This window comes from Salmo salar, chromosome ssa01, assembly GCF_905237065.1.
Source record: "Salmo salar chromosome ssa01, Ssal_v3.1, whole genome shotgun sequence".
Lineage (NCBI taxonomy): Eukaryota > Metazoa > Chordata > Actinopteri > Salmoniformes > Salmonidae > Salmo > Salmo salar.
In genome coordinates this window covers 133,677,907-133,698,237 of record NC_059442.1, presented here as the reverse complement: position 1 = coordinate 133,698,237, position 20,331 = coordinate 133,677,907, and the positions used below count along the sequence as shown (strand labels likewise).

The window sequence follows — 20,331 nt, the reverse complement described above, 5'->3', positions numbered from 1 at the left end:
TTGTGTTTGGTTGACAACTCAACCAAATATCAACAATTAAAGGAGATGTATCTACTGCTTGGATAGTTCCATCTGAGACACTGGCTTAATCCCATTCTTTAACTTTTATTTTAATCTGAAATAAACCAGAGCTTGAAACCCTAGGCCTATTGTATTGTCTATTTTTTGTGGAATTCTGGGTTGAATCTAGCTGAATAGTTGTGGATGACTGAAATTGCGATATAGGCCTAAATAGCATCATTGATGATATACTGTATGAGTGAGAAAGTATGGCTGGTCACATTTAATTTATTATGTTGAACCTACCCTTTGGAATGACTTTGATAGCAACAGTGAATCTATTTAGTTGGAGTGGAGAACTCTCAACAATTATTTTCACAATAGCACATTGGTAATAGACAGTGACAAATAAGCAAGGCTGTTCTTGGATAAAACCCTGGATGGGAGACTAAATGGTAGCTGTAGATACAGTGGCTTGCGAAAGTATTTACCCCCTTGGTATTTTTCCTGTTTTGTTGCCTTACAACCTGCAATTAAAATAGATTTTTGGGGGGATTGTATCATTTGATTTATGCAACATGCCTACCACTTTGAAGAAGCAAATCTTTTTTAATTGTGAAACAAACAAGAAATAAGACAAAAAAAACAGAAAACTTGAGTGTGCATAACTATTCAACCCCCAAAGAATACTTTGTAGAGCCACCCTTTGCAGCAATTACAGCTGCAAGTCTCTTGGGGTATGTCTCTATAAGCTTGGCACTTCTAGCCACTGGGATTTTTGCCCATTCTTCAAGGCAAAACTGCTCCAGCTCCTTCAAGTTGGATGAGTTCCGCTGGTGTACAGCAATCTTTAAGTCATACCACAGATTCTCAATTGGATTGAGGTCTGGGCTTTGACTAGGCCATTCCAAGACATTTAAATATTTCCCCTTAAACCACTCGAGTGTTGTTTTAGCAGTATGCTTAGGGTCATTGTCCTGCTGGAAGGTGAACCTCTGTCCCAGTCTCAAATCTCTTGAAGACTGAAACAGGTTTCCCTCAAGAATTTCCCTGTATTTAGCGCCATCCATCATTCCTTCAATTCTGACCAGTTTCCCAGTCCTTGCCGATGAAAAACACCCCCACAGCATGATGCTGCCACCACCATGCTTCACTCTGGGGACGATGTTCTCGGGGTGATGAGAGGTGTTGGGTTTGCGCTAGACATAGCGTTTTCCTTGATGGCCAAAAAGCTCAATTTTAGTCTCATCTTACCAGAGTACCTTCTTCCATATGTTTGGGTAGACTCCCACATGCCTTTTGGTGAACACCAAACGTGTTTGCTTATTTTTTATTTTTCTGGCCACTCTTCCATAAAGCCCAGCTCTGTGGAGTGTACGGCTTAAAGTGGTCCTATGGACAGATACTCCAATCTCAGCTGTGGAGCTTTGCAGCTCCTTCAGTGTTATCTTTGCTCTCTTTGTTGCCTCTCTGATTAATGCCCTTCTTGCCTGGTCCGTGAGTTTTGGTGGGCGGCCTTCTCTTGGCAGGTTTGTTGTGGTGCCATATTTTAATTTCTTTTTAATAATGGTGCTCTGTGGGATGTTCAAAGTTTCTGATATTTTTTTATAACCCAACCCTGATCTGTACTTCTCCACAACTTTGTCCCTGCCCTGTTTGGAGAGCTCCTTGGTCTTCATGGTGCTGCTTGTTTGGTGGTGCCCCTTGTTTAGTGGTGTTGCAGTCTCTGGGGCCTTTCAGAACAGGTGTATATATACTGAGATCATGTGAGAGATCATGTCTTTATTTAACTAATTATATGACTTTTGAAGGTAATTGGTTGCACCAGATCTTATTTAGGGGCTTCATAGCAAATTAGGTGAATACATATGCACGCACCACTTTTAATTTTTTTTTAACTATTTTTTGTTTTCATGTCACTTCACCAATTTGGACTATTTTGTGTATGTCCATTACATGAAATCCAAATAAAACTAAATTTAAATTACAGGTTGTAATGCAACAAAATAGGAAAAATATCAAGGGGGGGTGTCATGTCCTGACCAGTAAAGATGTTATTTGTTATTGTAGTTTGGTCAGGACGTGGCAGGGGGTGTTTGTTTTATGTGTTTCGGGTTTTTTTGGTTAATGTTCTATGTTAGTATATTTCTATGTTCATTCTAGTTTTTCTATTTCTATGTTTAGTTTATTGGTTTGACCTTCAATTGGAGGCAGCTGATCCTCGTTGCCTCTAATTGAAGGTCCCATTTAGTAGGGGTGTTTTTTCATGGGTTTTTGTGGGTAGTTGTTCCATATGTGTAGCTGTGTGCCTCACAGGACTGTTTCTCGTTGTTGTTTTTGATAAAGTGTTTGTTTTGGTTTTCTTCTAAATAAAGAAGATGAGCATACACATTCCCCCTGCGCCTTGGTCCTATAAGTACGACAAGTGTGACAGGGGGTGAATACTTTTGCAAGGCACTGTAGATTAATTCTCCAGTAGAAGGTGCTGCCCACCCAGCCTATTTAAAAAAAAAAAAAATGTGGATTTAAAGTTGAAGATCTGATGTTATTTTAAAGGTACAAATAATTTAACATTATCACGTTTCAGGTAAGACCCAAATGCAGACTGTGTTGAAGTAACAATGTTTATTACAGCAACAGGGGCAGGCAAACGACAAGTCAAGGCAGGCAGGGTCGATAATCCAGAGTAGTGGGGCAAAGGTACAGGACGTCAGGCAAGCTCAGGGTCAGGGCGGACAGAAAAGGACAAAACCGGGATAACCAGGAACAATCAATAGACAGGAACAGAGGGAAAAACACTGGTAGTCTTGACGAAACAAAACGAACTGGCAACAGACAAACAGAGAACACAGGTATAAGTACCCAGTGGATATTGGAGAAAATGGGCGACACCTGGAGGGGGGTGGAGACAAGCACAAGGACAACTGAAACAGATCATGCGTGACAAACATATTCTATATAAAGTATGTCTGTGTTGAAATGTGGTTGCCATGATGAAATTTCACCCTCAAAAACAACAATTGATTACTTTTTACAAATCCTATGTATTTTTCACGTAGATTACACGTCACAATACATTAACAAATGATGTTGAAAAATGTTGATTCAACCAGCTTGTGCCCAGTGGGAGGTCTCTAAAAAATATATATCTGACACCAGCTTCAGCAAATACAGTGAGATGGCTGTGAATAAAGTAATTTAATCTTTGATAGATGTATGCACAACCAAAGAGGCTTTTAAATATTTGCCGACCATATAAACCCCATTATCAGTCAGTTGGCTCCGCACAGTCTAGCAATTTCTTTTTCATTTTGGTTTCATTGTCGTTAGTCATCGGTTGGGAAAGCATTAGGGACAGTGCAGAATGCAGCTATATCGCCCATACAAGAGCTACAAGCCGAGTGAGACAGATGAGCAGAAAAAAACTGTCCTAGAGCTCAGAGGTTTTTTTTCAAGGGGAACGGTACAGACAGACCCCTGTCGAGATCCCCTTTCTGGGCTTGCTACACCAGAAATGGTTTATTTCTGCTCTATTCAATAAAGAGCAGATTGATCGAGGAGATTTTAATACATATCTAGATATCTACATATCTAGATTGGAATCTTTTTCAAGTGACTTCCAGGTGGAAATGGAGGAATTGACTTTGAATGTAAATTAATTCTACAATAATGGAATGTGGTTTGGTGCGTATTCATAGTGCTGTCACTGCTCAGGAATGTCAGCAATTCCAAAGATCAGACTTGTACTGTGAGCATTAATAATGATAGTTGACATGAGACTTCAACTCCAGTCAATGATCTGCAGCTGTGCAATGACTTTGAAGAAAATTGACAGGCGCAGGCAGCAAGCTAGACTTTGTCGTTTAACATTATTGAAGCAACAGACCATGACTTTAACTCAATACCTCTACAGCTTAAGCTAACTGTGGAAAACATTACGTTTTGACCGACTTTCAAAGTTCAGAGAAAGAAAAATGAAATCAGGATATGCCAAGGAACGTAAAAGGCGTTCAAGTGTAACTCTTCTTGGAACAGGACCAATGCGGTGGCCATACCCTTGACATTTAATGAAGAACTAAGACAAACTCATTTTCCAAGAAGGTGGTCCTAGTCAAGAATCTATGACCCTCAACCTCTCTCACTCATTAATAACTCATTCATAATCATATCTGACAAAGAGCCAAGGTCACTTGCTAGCAAAATTATACCTTTATATTCAGTATTTGTCAATGAACATATCAAGATATGTGTATATCAGTGAGGCTGTGCTGAAATAGTAAAGAAGTATAAACTAAAATAAGTGATTTATTGCTGCCCACATAACAGTCAGTCACTGGTGACTGTCTCTACAGCTACAACACTCCAAGGGGTGTTGCATTTGTCAGTCTGATGGCATCATATCTCAACAGTAAAAGAAAACAAGAGTTGGCACTATATGAGCTATGAGACAATTGTTCAATCACACCCATTGGTCAGGTGGAAGTAGGACATTGGTTGCTATTATTGTTGTGAGGCATTGAGCAGGGCTGAATGATGTCTGATGGCCAGGGCGACGTGACCCCATCTCTCTGTTAGAGCTCATGGGATGTTAGTCTGACTGATGCAAAGACTTGAAATCACAAATAGGGTTATGTGAGACTTGTGATGGAGGAGGAGGAGGAGGATCTCTCTTTCAGTGAGATGATGAAGGAAAGACAAAGGTGATAACCTGACAGCAGATCAAACAGAGCCAACAAACACAGCCACGCAGGAGGGAGATGAAGAATAAACAAACATCAGCCTAGCTGTCTGCTTCCAAGACACACTAAACAATGATTTTATTGGCAAAGGACTGTCAACGTAAGCTATTGAGCCACTCCTTTTATTGTTTTAACTGCCTATCTCTGTCATTGTATGTGGTGAAAACCTCATTATTATCACAAACTGTTAATTATAATGAGGCCCTGGTATTTGTATCAACCTTCCTTATACAGCCAAGAGAAGAGAAATCCATAAAACTACTTGGTACACTCGGCTGTCCACATAGAATAACCCTTTTTGGTTCCGGTTAGAACCCTTTTTGGTTCTATGTGGAACTGTTTTTGGTTCCAGGTAGAACCCTTTTGGGTTTCATGTAGAATTTCCTGTGGAAAGGGTTTTACATGGAACCCAAAGGAGTTCTACCTGGAACCAAAAAGGGTTCACGCTCAGGTGGAACTGTTTTTGGTTCCAGGTAGGTAGAACCCTTTTTGGTTCCAGGTAGAACTCTTTTGGGTTTCATTAAGAATTTTTTGTGGAAAGGGTTTTACATGGAATCAAAAATAGTTCTACCTGGAACCAAAAATAGTTCCACCTGAGCCTGAATCCTTTTTGGTTCCAGGTAGAACCCTTTTTGGTTCCAGGTAGAACTCTTTTCGGTTTCATGAAGAATTTTCTGGGAAAGGGTTTTACATGGAACCCAAAAGACAGTTTGCTTCCGTCCCTCTCCTCGCCACTACCTGGGCTCGAACCAGGAACCCTCTGCAATCTGGCCCCTTTCTTTCTAAAATTATCTGCCGAAATTGTTGCAACCCCTATTACTAGCTTGTTCAACCTCTCTTTCGTGTTGTCTGAGATTCCCTAAGATTGGAAAGCAGCTGCGGTCATTCCCCTCTTCAAAGGGGGGGACACTCTTGACCCAAACTGCTACAGACCTATATCTATCCTACCCTGCCTTTCTAAGGTCTTCGAAAGCCAAGTTAACAAACAGATTACTGACCATTTCGAAACCCACCGTACCTTCTCCACTATGCAATCTGGTTTCAGAGCTGGTCATGGGTGCACCTCAGCCACGCTCAAGGTCCTAAACGATATCTTAACTGCCATCGATAAGAAACAATACTGTGCAGCCGTATTCATTGACCTGGCCAAGGCTTTCGACTCTGTCAATCACCACATCCTCATCAGCAGACTCAACAGCCTCGGTTTCTCAAATGATTGCCTCGCCTGGTTCACCAACTACTTTTCCAATAGAGTTCAGTGTGTCAAATCGGAGGGCCTGTTGTCTGGGCCTCTGGCAGTCTCTATAGGGGTACCACAGGGTTCAATTCTTGGGCCAACTCTTTTCTCTGTTTACATCAATGATGTCGCTCTTGCTGCTGGTGAGTCTCTGATCCACCTCTACGCAGATGACACCATTCTGTATACTTCTGGCCCTTCTTTGGACACTGTGTTAACTACCCTCCAGAAGAGCTTCAATGCTAGCTTCAATACAACTCTCCTTCCGTAGCCTCCAACTGCTCCTAAATTCATGTAAAACTAAATGCATGCTCTTCAACCGATCGCTGCCTTACACCTGCCCGCCCGCCCAGCATCACTACTCTGGACGGTTCTGACTTAGAATATCTGGACAACTACAAACACCTAGGTGTCTGGTTAGACTGTAAACTCTCCTTCCAGACTCACATCAAACATCTCCAATCCAAAGTTAAATCTAGAATTGGCTTCCTATTTCACAACAAAGCATCCTTCACTCATGCTGCCAAACATGCCCTTGTAAAACTGACCATCCTACCGATCCTCGACTTCGGTGATGTCATTTACAAAATAGCCACCAACACCCTACTCAACAAATTGGATGCAGTCTATCACAGTGCCATCCGTTTTGTCACCAAAGCCCCATATACTACCCACCACTGTGACCTGTACGCTCTCGTTGGCTGGCCCTCGCTTCATACTCGTCGCCAAACCCACTGGTTCCAGGTCATCTACAAGACCCTGCTAGGAAAAGTCTCGCCTTATCTCAGCTCGCTGATCACCATAGCAGCACCCACCTATAGCACGCGCTCCAGCAGGTGTATTTCACTGGTCACCCCCTGGGCCAATTCCTCCTTTGGCCGCCTCTCCTTCCAGTTCTCTGCTGCCAATGACTGGAACGAACTACAAAAGTCTCTGAAACTGGAAACACTTATCTCCCTCACCAGCTTTAAGCACCAGTTGTCAGAGCAGCTCACAGATCACTGTACCTGTACATAGCCCATCTATAAATAGCCCAAACAATTACCTCATCCCCTACTGTATTTATTTATTTATTTTGCTCCCTTGCACCCCAGTATTTCTACTTTGCACATTCACCTACTGCAAATCTACAATTCCAGTGTTTTTTAATTGCTATATTGTATTTACTTCGCCACCGTGGCCTTTTTATTGCCTTTACCTCCCTTATCTCACCTCATTTGCTAACATTGTATATAGACTTGTTTTTGTACTGTATTATTGACTGTATGTTTGTTTTACTCCATGTGTAACTCTGTGTTGTTGTATGTGTCGAACTGCTTTGCTTTATCTTGGCCAGGTCGCAGTTGTAAATGAGAACTTGTTCTCAAATTGCCTACCTGGTTAAACAAAGGTAACGTAAAAAAGAAAAGAAAACATCACCAACTGACACCCTCAAAGCATTGTTACCTATCGCTCCACAAAATCCGCAGCCCTTGGAGAGCAAGGGAAACAACAACTAGGCCTCAGAGTGAGTGACGTCACCGATTGAAACGCTATTAGCGCGCACCCCACTAACTAGCTAGCCATTTCACACCGGTTACACCTGGAACCAAAAAGTGTTCTTCAAAGGGTTCTTCTATGGGGACAATCAAAGAACCGTTTTAGGTTGTAGATATCACCTTTCTTTCTAAGAGTGTACGGAAAAAGATAACCTTGGCAATGGCATATTCATCTCCATCATACATAGGATGTGAAGACTGAACAATAGCTATCAAAACAACTTACTCATTGATTTGACTGTTATAGAAATCATTAATCATAGTTTTCCTTTGATGTGCTTTCTGGGAAGCATAACAGTTTGCTATAAAAGCACTTACTGTAATTGTAACGTGTGATTTGTCTTGATCCTGCTGTTGTGTCCCAGAGCAGTAAGGTCAGGCTGACCCTGGCCGCAGAATAGTTGGCGCTCTGCCTATGGTTAGGGACACACAGACACATTTAGTTTCAGTCCTCAGTACACAAAAGAGTTTCCGATTTGCCTTTTATCAATTGCAAACATTTAACAGAAGGTTAACACATGAATGCAAGTGCCCCAAAGTATTCATCACAACTAAATTCGCAGAGTACGACCCTGCCTTACACAGGAAGCGGCGCAGGTCCTAATCCAGGCATTTGTCATCTCCCGTCTGGATTACTGCAACTCGCTGTTGGCTGGGCTCCCTGCCTGTGCCATTAAACCCCTACAACTCATCCAGAACGCCGCAACCCGTCTGGTGTTCAACCTTCCCAAGTTCTCTCACGTCACCCTGCTCCTTCGCACACTCCACTGGCTTCCAGTTGAAGCTCGCATCTGCTACAAGACCATGGTGCTTGCCTACGGAGCTGTGAGGGGAACTGCACCTCCGTACCTTCAGGCTCTGATCAGTCCCTACACCCAAACAAAGGCACTGCGTTCATCCACCTCTGGCCTGCTGGCCCCCCTACCTTTGCGGAAGCACAGTTCCCGCTCAGCCCAGTCAAAACTGTTCGCTGCTCTGGCACCCCAATGGTGGAACAAGCTCCCTCACGACGCCAGGACAGCGGAGTCAATCACCATCTTCCGGAGACACCTGAAACCCCACCTCTTTAAGGAATATCTGGGATAGGATAAAGTAATCCTTCTAACCCCCCCCACCCCAAAAAAAAAGATATAGATGTACTATTGTAAAGTGGTTGTTCCACTGGATATCATAAGGCGAATGCACTAATTTGTAAGTCGCTCTGGATAAGAGCGTCTGCTAAATGACGTAAATGTAAAATGTAAATGTAAAGTAATGGGAGTCTCGACTAATTCGTTTGCATGCTATTACTATTACTATTTCCATTCTCCTGTCAAATGGAACTGAGTTTGTGGTGTCTAATTACTTCACTATATTGTAATTCAGACCCCATGCATGTTTTATAGTGGATGCTGTGGAGGTATGTGATGCTAGATCCCACTAGCCAAATCCTTCGGACTTTGTCTAAGCTCACTAAATATAAATGGCCTATGGCCACTCAGTTGCTCATTGTTTCACAGTAAACATACAATTGTGTTACTGTCTAAATAACCTGGATTATGCACTCAGCAGAGGAATATAGGAACCAGTTCCTCGAAACACATGCTCCACTTTGCAGTTTGTCGTTTTCAAACCCGTTGAGTCTTGTTAAAATTAAGTAACTGCAATATTTAAAACCTATTTTGCACTAGAAGGCTTATTTGCCAACAAATGTGGATTTAAATTGGCACAAGTTGAGGGAAAACAACCTATGCACATTTGCATGGATTGTGTACAGGTTTAGTATAGCGTTTTGATTTAATTTGTATACCTCATTTGAGCACAGTATTGTTTAAGTTTGGTGTGCTGAAATCTGATATGAATGTATGCTTTTACACCTTGTACACCGTGCTTCTAAATCAAATCAAAACGAATGTATTTATATAGCCCTTCTTACATCAGCTGATATCTCAAAGTGCTGGACAGAAACCCAGCCTAAAACCCCAAACAGCAAGTAATGCAGGTGTAGAAGCACGGTGGCTAGGAAAAACTCCCTAGAAAGGCCAAAACCTAGGAAGAAATCTAGAGAGGAACCAGGCTATGAGGGGTGGCCAGTCCTCTTCTGGCTGTGCCGGGTGGAGATTATAACAGAACATGGCTAAGATGTTCAAATGTTCATAAATGACCAGCATGGTCAAATAATAATAATCACAGTAGTTGTCGAGGGTGCAACAAGTCAACACCTCAAGAGTAAATGTCAGTTGGCTTTTCATAGCCGATCATTGAGAGTATCTCTACCGCTCCTGCTGTCTCCAGAGAGTTGAAAACAGCAGGTCTGGGACAGGTAGCATGTCCGGTGAACAGGTCAGGGTTCCATAGCCGCAGGCAGAACAGTTGAAACTGGAGCAGCAGCACGGCCAAGCAATACACCTGCATTGCTTGCTGTTTGGGGTTTTAGGCTGGGTTTCTGTCCAGCACTTTGAGATATCAGCTGATGTAAGAAGGGCTTTATAAATACATTTGATTTGATTTGATTTGATTTAGAAGCACGGTGTACAAGGTGTAGAAGCATACATTCATATCAGATTTCAGCACACCAAACTTCAACAATACTGTGCTCAAATGAGGTATACAAATGAAATCAAAATGCTATACTAAACCTATACACAGTCCATGCAAATGTGCGTAGGCTGTTTTCCCTCAACTTGTGCCAATTTAAATCCACATTTGTCAGCAAATAAGCCTTCTAGTGCAAAATAGGTTTTAAATATTGCAGTTACTTAATTTTAACAAGACTCAACGGGTTTGAAAACGACAAACTGCAAAGTGGAGCATGTGTTTCGAGGAACTGGTTCCTATATTCCCCTGCTGAGTGCATAATCCAGGTTATTTAGACAGTAACGCCATACAACACTCCTTCTGTGGCCTCCAACTGCTTTTAAATGCTAGCAAAGCTAAGTGCATGCTCTTCAACTGAATGCTGCCCGCACCCTCCTGCCCGACTAGCATCACTTCTCTGGACGGTTCTGACTTAGAATATGTGGACAACTACAAATACCTAGGTGTCTGGTTAGACTGTAAACTTTTCTTCTAGAGTCACATCAAGCATCTCCAATCCAAAATTAAATCTAGAATCGGCTTCCTATTTCGCAACAAAGCCTCCTTCACTCATGCTGCCAAACATACCCTCGTAAAACTGACTATCCTACCCATCCTTGACTTCGGCGATGTCCTTTACAAAATAACCTCCAACCTAAATCAACCATTTATCGGATCATCAAGAACTTCAAGGAGGGTGGTTCAATTGTTGTGAAGAAGGCTTCAGGGCGCCCAAGAAAGTCCAGCAAGAGCCAGGACCATCTCCTAAAGTTCATTCAGCTGCGGGATCGGGGCACCACCAGTTGAGAGCTTGCTCAGGAATGGCAGCAGGCATGTGTGAGTGCATCTGCATGCACATTGAGGCGAAGACTTTTGGAGGATGGCCTGGTGTCAAGAAGGGCAGCAAAGAAGCCACTTCTCTCCAGGAAAAACATCAGGGACAGACTGATATTCTACAAAAGGTACAGGGATTGGACTGCTGAGGACTGGGGTAAAGTAATTTTCTCTGATGAATCCCCTTTCCGATTGTTTGGGGCATCCGGAAAAAAGCTTGTCCGGAGAAGACAAGGTGAGCGCTACCATCAGTCCTGTGTCATGCCAACAGTAAAGCATCCTGAGACCATTCATGTGTGGGGTTGCTTCTCAGCCAAGGGAGTGGACTCACTCACAATTTTGCCTAAGAACACAGCCATGAATAAAGAATGGTACCAACACATCCTCCGTTTAGCAACTTCTCCCAACCATCCAGAAACAGTTTGGTGATGAACAATGCCTTTTCCAGCATGATGGAGAACTTTGCCATAAGGCAAAAGTGATAACTAAGTGGCTCGGGGAACAAAACATTGATATTTTGGGTCCATGGCCAGGAAACTCCCCAGACCTTAATCCCATTGAGAACTTGTGGTCAATCCTCAAGAGGGTGGTGGACAAACAAAAACCCACAAATTCTGACAAACTCCAAGCATTGATTATGCAAGAATGGGCTGCCATCAGTCAGCATGTGGCCCAGAAGTTAATTGAGAGCATGCCAGGGCAGATTGCATAGGTCTTGAAAAAGAAGGGTCAACACTGCAAATATTGACTCTTTGCATCAACTTCATGTAATTGTCAATAAAAGCCTTTGACACTTATGAAATGCTTGTAATTATACTTCAGTATTACATAGTAACATCTGACAAAAATATCTAAAGACACTGAAGCAGCAAACTTTGTGGAAATTAATATTTGCGTCATTCTCAAAATGCCATCTGTTTTGTCACCAAAGCCCCATATACTACCCACCACTGTGACCTGTATGCTCTCATTGGCTGGCCCTCACTACATATTCGTCACCAACACACTGGCTCCAGGTCATCTATAAGTCTCTGCTAGGTAAAGCCCCGCCTTATCTCAGCTCACTGGTCACCATAGCAACACCCACCTGTAGCACGCGCTCCAGCAGGTATATTTCACTGGTCATTCCCAAAGCTAACACTTCCTTTGGCCGCCTTTCCTTCCAGTTCTCTGTTGCCAATGACTGGAATGAATTGCAAAGATCTCTGAAGCTGGAGTCTTATATCTCCCTCTCTAACTTGAAGCATCAGCTGTCACAGCAGCTTAGCGATCACTCTACCTGTACACAGCCAATCTGTAAATAGCACACCCAACTACCTCATCCACATATTATTACTTACCCTCTTGCTCTTTTGCACCCCAGTATCTCTACCTGCACATCATCATCTGCACATCTATCACTCCAGTGTTAATGCTAAATTGTAATTATTTTGCCTCTTTGGTCTATTTAATGCCTACCTCCCTACTCTTCTACATTTGCACACACTGTACATAGATTTTTCTATTGTGTTATTGACCGTACGATTTTTTATGTGTATCTCTGTGTTGTTGTTTTTGTCATACTGCTTTGCTTTATCTTGGCCAGGTTGCAGTTGTAAATGAAAACTTGTTCTCAACTGGCCTACCTGGTTAAATAAAGGTGAAATAAAATAAAATAAAAAATTATTTGCTCAGTTTGTACTTGCTGATTCTGGAAGGCCCTCACCTTATTATCTGTTGTGTTTCCCTGTCCTGCCCAGGCTCAGCCTTTTTTTGTGGATCTTCTTATGCACAAATTTCTCAATAGTGATGTACTGTATCTAGGTAAACTCCAGGTCAAGGATATTTCACACCTGATCTAAACAAACTTACAAAGCCCTTTACAATTTTGATGAGGATTTTGTTTATTTCCTCCAAGATCTGGTATGGAAACTATTCCAAACCCCCTAGCTACTGCTAATAGGCTTGTAGCCTCTCATCATGTGCTAAAGTATTCTGTTTGAAGTGAAAAGGTACAGTTGGCATCAAATATGCAAAACTTCAGTCTCTCTGCTGTTTGATTCAAATACACACTCAGAGATTTAAAGCTCTACAAATTCAGCTGAGCAATAAAAATATCAGCCAACTAGCTGCAACTAACTAAGTTTGAGCATTATTAACAGTTATCTGTGGGTAGTTTGAAAGGTCAGGACAGCTATGTTGTGTGGTGGGGAAATCTGAACTTCCCATTATCAGTGCATTAGAATGTCAGACAAGTCTCAATTCTCCTATCTGAGTTTTGTTCCTTCATTTCTCCACAGAGATCCGTGAGGCCTTCAAGGTGTTTGACCGAGATGGAAACGGATACATCTCAAAGCAGGAGTTGGGGGTGGCTATGCGGTCGCTGGGATACATGCCCAATGAGGTGGAGCTGGAGATTATTATCCAAAGGCTGGACATGGATGGTGAATCACAAACACACACAATTTTAAATGCTGTTCACTGAGATCATTCAAGATAAGGCCTTTGCTCCATTACATGTGTAAAAGTGTCTGGCTGACCAACATGTTGACTAAATATCCACACTCCTATCCCTGCAGGTGATGGCCAGGTTGACTTCGAGGAATTTGTTGCACTGCTTGGACCTAAACTTGTTGCTGCTGGGATGCCTGATAAGTTCCATGGGGCGGACTTTGACTCTGTATTTTGGAAGGTAAGGTATCTGCTATCAGCCCCCTCATCTACCTCCTTCTCCTCTTTCTTTATCAGAGCTAATTATGGCTTAATATTTCCTCATTGGAGTGAGATAATTTTCCTGAGGGCTTTCAAAGCTTTTGTGATTATAAACCACAGTCAGTCTAATTAAAATTTCCATAAAAACATGATAGGAGCTAAATAATCATTAAAGAGAGGGCAATTCCACTGTGGTTATGACATCACGTATTATATTCCTAATTGCCGTTGCAAGCGTTCCCCAGAGATTCAAATTTCTATTCAATTTATTCATGAGAGAGAGTCTATTCCAGAGCCATGTTCAGACAATTAAAACAAACACTTTATTAGTTGCTTTATCGTTTAAATTCTTCATCACTGTGATGAATGAATCATTACATTGGATGTCATAATAGTCAGGAGGATGTTCATGATTTTAAACGTTGTAGCAGTACAAAGAATTCACATCTAAAAAAGCTCAGGCTAATCAAAATTGATGATTCTCTAAATGAAATATGTGAAATCTGATATAACATAATCCATTATTTGAAATGTATTCACCACAACTGTGTCGGTGATGGGATAAAAACCTTTGCACCACCTCTAATTGTCTTACATAGAAATGCTCCTCTGTGTAACCTTGCTCAAACATTGATATGCAGACAGACACCTGTGCTCAAGTGTTTGTGTCTGGTACTGTCCCCCAGTGTGACATGTCGAAGCTGACAGTGGATGAGCTGAAGAGGCTACTGTATGACACCTTCTGTGACCACCTAACCATGAAAGACATTGAGAACATCATCATGACTGAAGAGAGCCACCTGGACAGTCAAGAGTGCCAAGTGGACATTGACAGTAAGAGTTTTCAACCACTATCAATAAGTGTGACCAGTGTAAGTTTTCCCTTCGTTGTGTTTTTAATCGGCTTACAGTTGACCAAACGATCAGGGTTAGTGTTGATCTTTTATTCTCTGATAATGACAGGACAAACTTCCATAAATAAATGCTGTGCTGCTCTTACAGTTGAAGTCAGAAGTTTACATACACCTTAGCCAAATAAATGTTTTCACAATTCCTGACATTTAATCCTAGTAAAAATTCCCTGTTTTAGGTCAGTTAGGATCACCACTATATTTCAAGAATGTAAAATGTCAGAATAATAATCAAAAAAATAAAGGGAACACTTAAACAACACAATGTAACTCCAAGTCAATCACACTTCTGTGAAATCAAACTGTCCACTTAGGAAGCAACATTGATTGACAATAAATTTCACATGCTGTTGTGCAAATGGAATAGACAACAGGTGGAAATTATAGGCAATTAGCAAGACACCCCCAATAAAGGAGTGGTTCTGCAGGTGGTGACCACAGACCACTTCTCAGTTCCTATGCTTCCTGGCTGATGTTTTGGTCACTTTTGAATGCTGGCGGTGCTTTCACTCTAGTGGTAGCATGAGACGGAGTCTACAACCCACACAAGTGGCTCAGGTAGTGCAGCTCATCCAGGATGGCACATCAATGCGAGCTGTGGCAAGAAGGTTTGCTGTGTCTGTCAGCGTAGTGTTCAGAGCATGGAGGCGCTACCAGGAGACAGGCCAGTACATCAGGAGACGTGGAGGAGGCCGTAGGAGGGCAACAACCCAGCAGCAGGACCGCTACCTCCGCCTTTGTGCAAGGAGGAGCAAGAGGAGCACTGCCAGAGCCCTGCAAAATGACCTCCAGCAGGCCACAAATGTGCATGTGTCTGCTCAAACGGTCAGAAACAGACTCCATGAGGGTGGTATGAGGGCCCGACGTCCACAGGTGGGGGTTGTGCTTACAGCCCAACACCGTGCAGGATGTTTGGCATTTGCCAGAGAACACCAAGATTGGCAAATTCGCCACTGGCGCCCTGTGGTCTTCACAGATGAAAGCAGGTTCACACTGAGCACATGTGACAGGCGTGACAGAGTCTGGGGACGCTGTGGAGAACGTTCTGCTGCCTGCAACATCCTCCAGCATGACCGGTTTGGCGGTGGGTCAGTCATGGTGTGGGGTGGCATTTCTTTGGGGGGGCCACACAGCCCTCCATGTGCTCGCCAGAGGTAGCCTGACTGCCATTAGGTACCGAGATGAGATCATCAGACCCCTTGTGAGACCATATGCTGGTGCGGTTGGCCCTGGGTTCCTCCTAATGCAAGACAATGCTAGACCTCATGTGGCTGGAGTGTGTCAGCAGTTCCTGCAAGAGGAAGGCATTGATGCTATGGACTGGCCCGCCCGTTCCCCAGACCTGAATCCAATTGAGCACATCTGGGACATCATGTCTCGCTCCATCCACCAACGCCACGTTGCACCACAGACTGTCCAGGAGTTGGCGGATGCTTTAGTCCAGGTCTGGGAGGAGATCCCTCAGGAGACCATCCGTCACCTCATCAGGAGCATGCCCAGGCGTTATAGGGAGGTCATACAGGCACGTGGAGGCCACACACACTACTGAGCCTCATTTTGACTTGTTTTAAGGACATTACATCAAAGTTGGATCAGCCTGTAGTGTGGTTTTCCACTTTAATTTTGAGTGTGACTCCAAATCCAGAGCTCCATGGGTTGATAAATTGGATTTCCATTGATTCTTTTTGTGTGATTTTGTTGTCAGCACATTCAACTATGTAAAGAAAAAAGTATTTAATAAGATTATTTCATTCATTCAGATCTAGGATGTGTTATTTTAGTGTTCCCTTTATTTTTTTGAGCAGTGTATATTTTTTAAATGCCATAAAAATGCCAGACTACGGTTTGCAACTTCACATGGGGACAAAGATTGTACTTTTTTGAGAAATGTACTTTTTGGAGGAATGTCCTCTGGTCTGATGAAACAAAAATAGAACTGTTTGGCCATAATGACCATTGTTATGTTTGGAGGAAAAAGGGGGACGCTTGCAAGCCGAAGAACACCATCCCAACCGTGAAGCACAGGAATGGCAGCATCATGCTGTGGGGGTGCTTTGCTGCAGGAGGGTCTGGTGCACTTCACAAAATAGATGGCATCATGAGGATGCAAAATTATGTGGATATATTGAAGCAACATCTCAAGACATCAGTCAGGAAGTTAAAGCTTGGTCGCAAATGGGTCTTCCAAATGGACAATGACCCCAAGCATACTTCCAAAGTTGTGACAAAGTGGCTTAAGGACAACAAAGTCAAGGTATTGGAGTTGTCATCACAAAGCCCTGACTTCAATCCTATAGAAAATATGTGGGCAGATTTGAAAAAGTGTGTGCGAGCAAGGAGGCCTACAAACCTGACTCAGTTACACCAGCTCTGTCAGAAGGAATGGGCCAATATTAACCCAACTTATTGTGGAAAGCTTGTAGAAGGCTACCGGAATCGTTTGACCCAAGATAAACAATTTAAAGGCAATGCTACCAAATACTAATTGAGTGTATGTAAACGTCTGACCCACTGAGAATGTGATGAAAGAAATAAAAGCTGGAATTAATCATTCTCTCTACTATTATTCTGATATTTCACATTCTTAAAATAAAGTGGTGATCCTAACTGACCTAAGACAGGGAATTTTTACTAGGAATAAATGTCAGCAATTGTAAAAAACTGAGTTTAAATGTATTTGGCTAATGTGTATGTAAACTTCCGACTTCAACTGTACATATCTGTCTCTGTTGTTTTCTTGCTCTGACCTTCTCTCTATCTATATATACAGTATATAACTCTCTCTGACGTTCTCTCTATCTTCACAGCCAGCCCAACACAACAGAAGCACACATGTGTGCGGAAGAGCCTGATTTGTGCCTTCGCCTTTGCATTTATCATCAGCGTAATGCTTATTGCAGCTAACCAGATGCTTCGTAGAGGTATGAAGTAGAAAACCCTGTCCTCTACTACCAGAAGGATTGTTTCCTTTTTTATCCTTTCACACTCAACCCAGTGACTAAGCATAGACAAATCGAACTGATAGAAAGGAACCGAGAGAGCATGTAATTTTTTTCAGAGACATATATTTAATGACCATTCTGTCCTGAGATCCATTTAGAGCCAAAACACAGACTGAACACCCTGATACCAAAACTGTCAACTGGACAAATGGATATAGGCCAGGAACCTGAGGAACAAAATGTCTTGTTTACCCTTCACCATTAGTTTCAGATGTTCTGAAGGTTACCACCAAACACACTGTATCATACACAAAAAGAAAGAACAAATACTAAGCAATTATACAATCTCTTTGATTGAACTAGGTCCCGTGTGGCTCAGTTGGTAGAGCATGGTGTTTGCAACGCCAGGGTTGTGGGTTCGATTCCCACAGGGGACCAGTACGGAGTAAAAAATGTATGAAATGTATGCATTCACTACTGTAAGTTGCTCTGGATAAGAGCGTCTGCTAAATGACGTAAATGTAACTCACCATAATGTCACCCTATACCATTCATAAGGTAATTTATTGGCCTTCTATTTCCTATGAGATAAATGAGTAAAGCCGTAGTGTCTGTGCTCTGTTGGTAACTATGTTGTCTGAAACATATCGACATTACTAGTGTATATCATGTGGCATTACAGCCTGCCCTTGCAAAGCACGTAGCCAACGGCATTTTTTTCTACATACATTTTTATTCAACAGCACTTAAAGAACATGTACAGTACATACACAACATAAATCTACAGTACCAACGGCAGTTTCTAAAGATAGTATCCTACCTATTGTAGAGAATGAATTTAGAAATGTGGAGATATCATTTGGGGAATTTCGTAGACACAGATAATAATAGTTATCATCAGCAAACCTGAGATGCATCTGCCAATCTCTATCTCTGCCAATCTCTATCTCTCGAGTCACTGTTCCGATTGCTGGCTCAGCCCAATTCTCCTTCTAAACACACAGCACATGTACATGTAAATAATACCAAGTTATATGATTTGTGTACTTCCTCTGTGGTGTTTACCTCCAAAGTCAGATGTATTTATTAAAATGATTATGCAAATGATAGTTGTTATTGCAAAAAAGTACATCGTACATTAACGTTTTCTGTAAATATTTATATTCTGTGAATGTGGAGACAGTTTCAAAGGACATTTAAACATATGTTTTGTTTGGCTTTTGACATGGTCCACCAAAACAACATTAAGCTATTGTTTAGATTTTTACATGGTTCTATTTTCTTAATGGAAGAAGAGATACTTTATATCAAAGATCAAGATATCAAGAATGCAAATATATACATTTTTTGTTTAAATCAGGGTTCTAATGTATGATTCCCAGGTTTACTGAAACTGAAATATCATTCTAACACAATTACTAATCTGTTAATGGCCATGTACTTAAAATTTTACATTTTTCCCTTTTGTCATATTACTTTTTTAGAAATCTGTTTTCTCTTTATCATATATGAAGAATTTAACTATCATTGTAATGAAATGCTATATATATTCTCTTGCTCTTTTTATCACAAGCTGAATCAAGTCTGTATCATACCAGAAAATAGTATATCAAATAGTGAAAAAGAACAGGGCTTGCAAAAGTCTACCTTGATGAGGTTGACAAAATGTTGCTCGGTTATCTGTTCATATATGAGAAATAACTATTTGACATTATATGCATTTGTGCAAATGTGAAATAGCCAGTGTAATAGACAATACATAAAAAAAATAGTAAAGCAATGATATTGTATATGACCAATGTTACATTGCAATAATGAGGAGAATATGTTAATGTACAGTTTGTTGAGCGTGATCTGATGTTTTTTCATATCCCTCAATGTGTTGTCATATGAAGCAGTTTTGTTCTCTATATGTGACTGTGATTTTCATCAAGTCAAACATAGTGCAGCTCTGATACTTTGTGCCAAACGCGGGGGAAAATGCACATATCAATCATTTCAGAATAACATGTCTTAGGGATCGAATATTCTTGATAGAAACATAACTTGCAAACAAATGTATTTCTTATCAGAAATAAATGTCTTGCAAATAAAAACTAACGCAATATACTGTATACTGTATGGACATGGTGTATAGAAATGACCTCTCATGTGAACCTTCAAGTGTCCTCGCACTGTCTGTTGTTGCCTTTGGTTGAACTTTCTATGGCATTCTTTCAGCATCAGTAATCTCATCCTATGCACTGTAATTGCACATATGTACCCGTCACCACATCAAATATACATTTATAAACATGATGTCTGGATGCATGTTGTCCAATAAACAAACACAAACGTAATAGCCTTGTCAAATGTTGTTTTTATACCTATCGTACGGATACTGTAACTTTTAAGGGAACAGACATGAGTATTGTAATGTTTCAAGCTCTAGTGTGTACAAGTCTCCCTCGCCGCGCAAGCGTTCACACGCCACATCTATTTCTATGGGCACAAGCACTGTTTATGACACAAACTGTTCACACCCCTCTTGTTGGTGGAGAGAATTTTGCAGGTTCAAAGCTTATTTCCTGAAATTCTACATATTTTGTCATGGGGTGCAAAGAAAACTTTGCCGTTTTAAGGCAGATTTGCTTGCAATTCTATACATTTTGCCGTGTCTAATAGGTTTTCATGTGTTATTTGAGTGACAAAAAAATTACAACAATATCTATGGGCTAAAAAACAAAATAAAAAAACGTTAGCTGACATGGGCTAGTTGATCTGGACATTTCTGACAAGTTATAAATGGCTTTCTAAGGTATGTAATGACTGACATGACAGAGGGACTGATGATGCACAACCCAATTTTGAAATGGCACCTTATGCATTCTACTATTACAACTT

At 41.5% G+C, this 20,331-nt stretch overlaps 1 protein-coding gene across 1 annotated transcript in view; it reads left to right on the top strand.

The window, feature by feature from the left end:
• cabp7b (calcium binding protein 7b) overlaps positions 1 to 19,787 on the top strand; it is a 30,793-nt gene extending 11,006 nt beyond the window's left edge. The window contains exons 2-5 of the mRNA XM_014130334.2: positions 13,184 to 13,327; positions 13,463 to 13,575; positions 14,282 to 14,429; positions 17,314 to 19,787. Coding sequence (XP_013985809.1) covers positions 13,184 to 13,327; positions 13,463 to 13,575; positions 14,282 to 14,429; positions 17,314 to 17,438 — 530 coding nt within the window. The 3' untranslated portion in view covers positions 17,439 to 19,787. The remainder of the gene's footprint in view (positions 1 to 13,183; positions 13,328 to 13,462; positions 13,576 to 14,281; positions 14,430 to 17,313) is intronic.
• Positions 19,788 to 20,331: the final 544 nt, after the last annotated feature.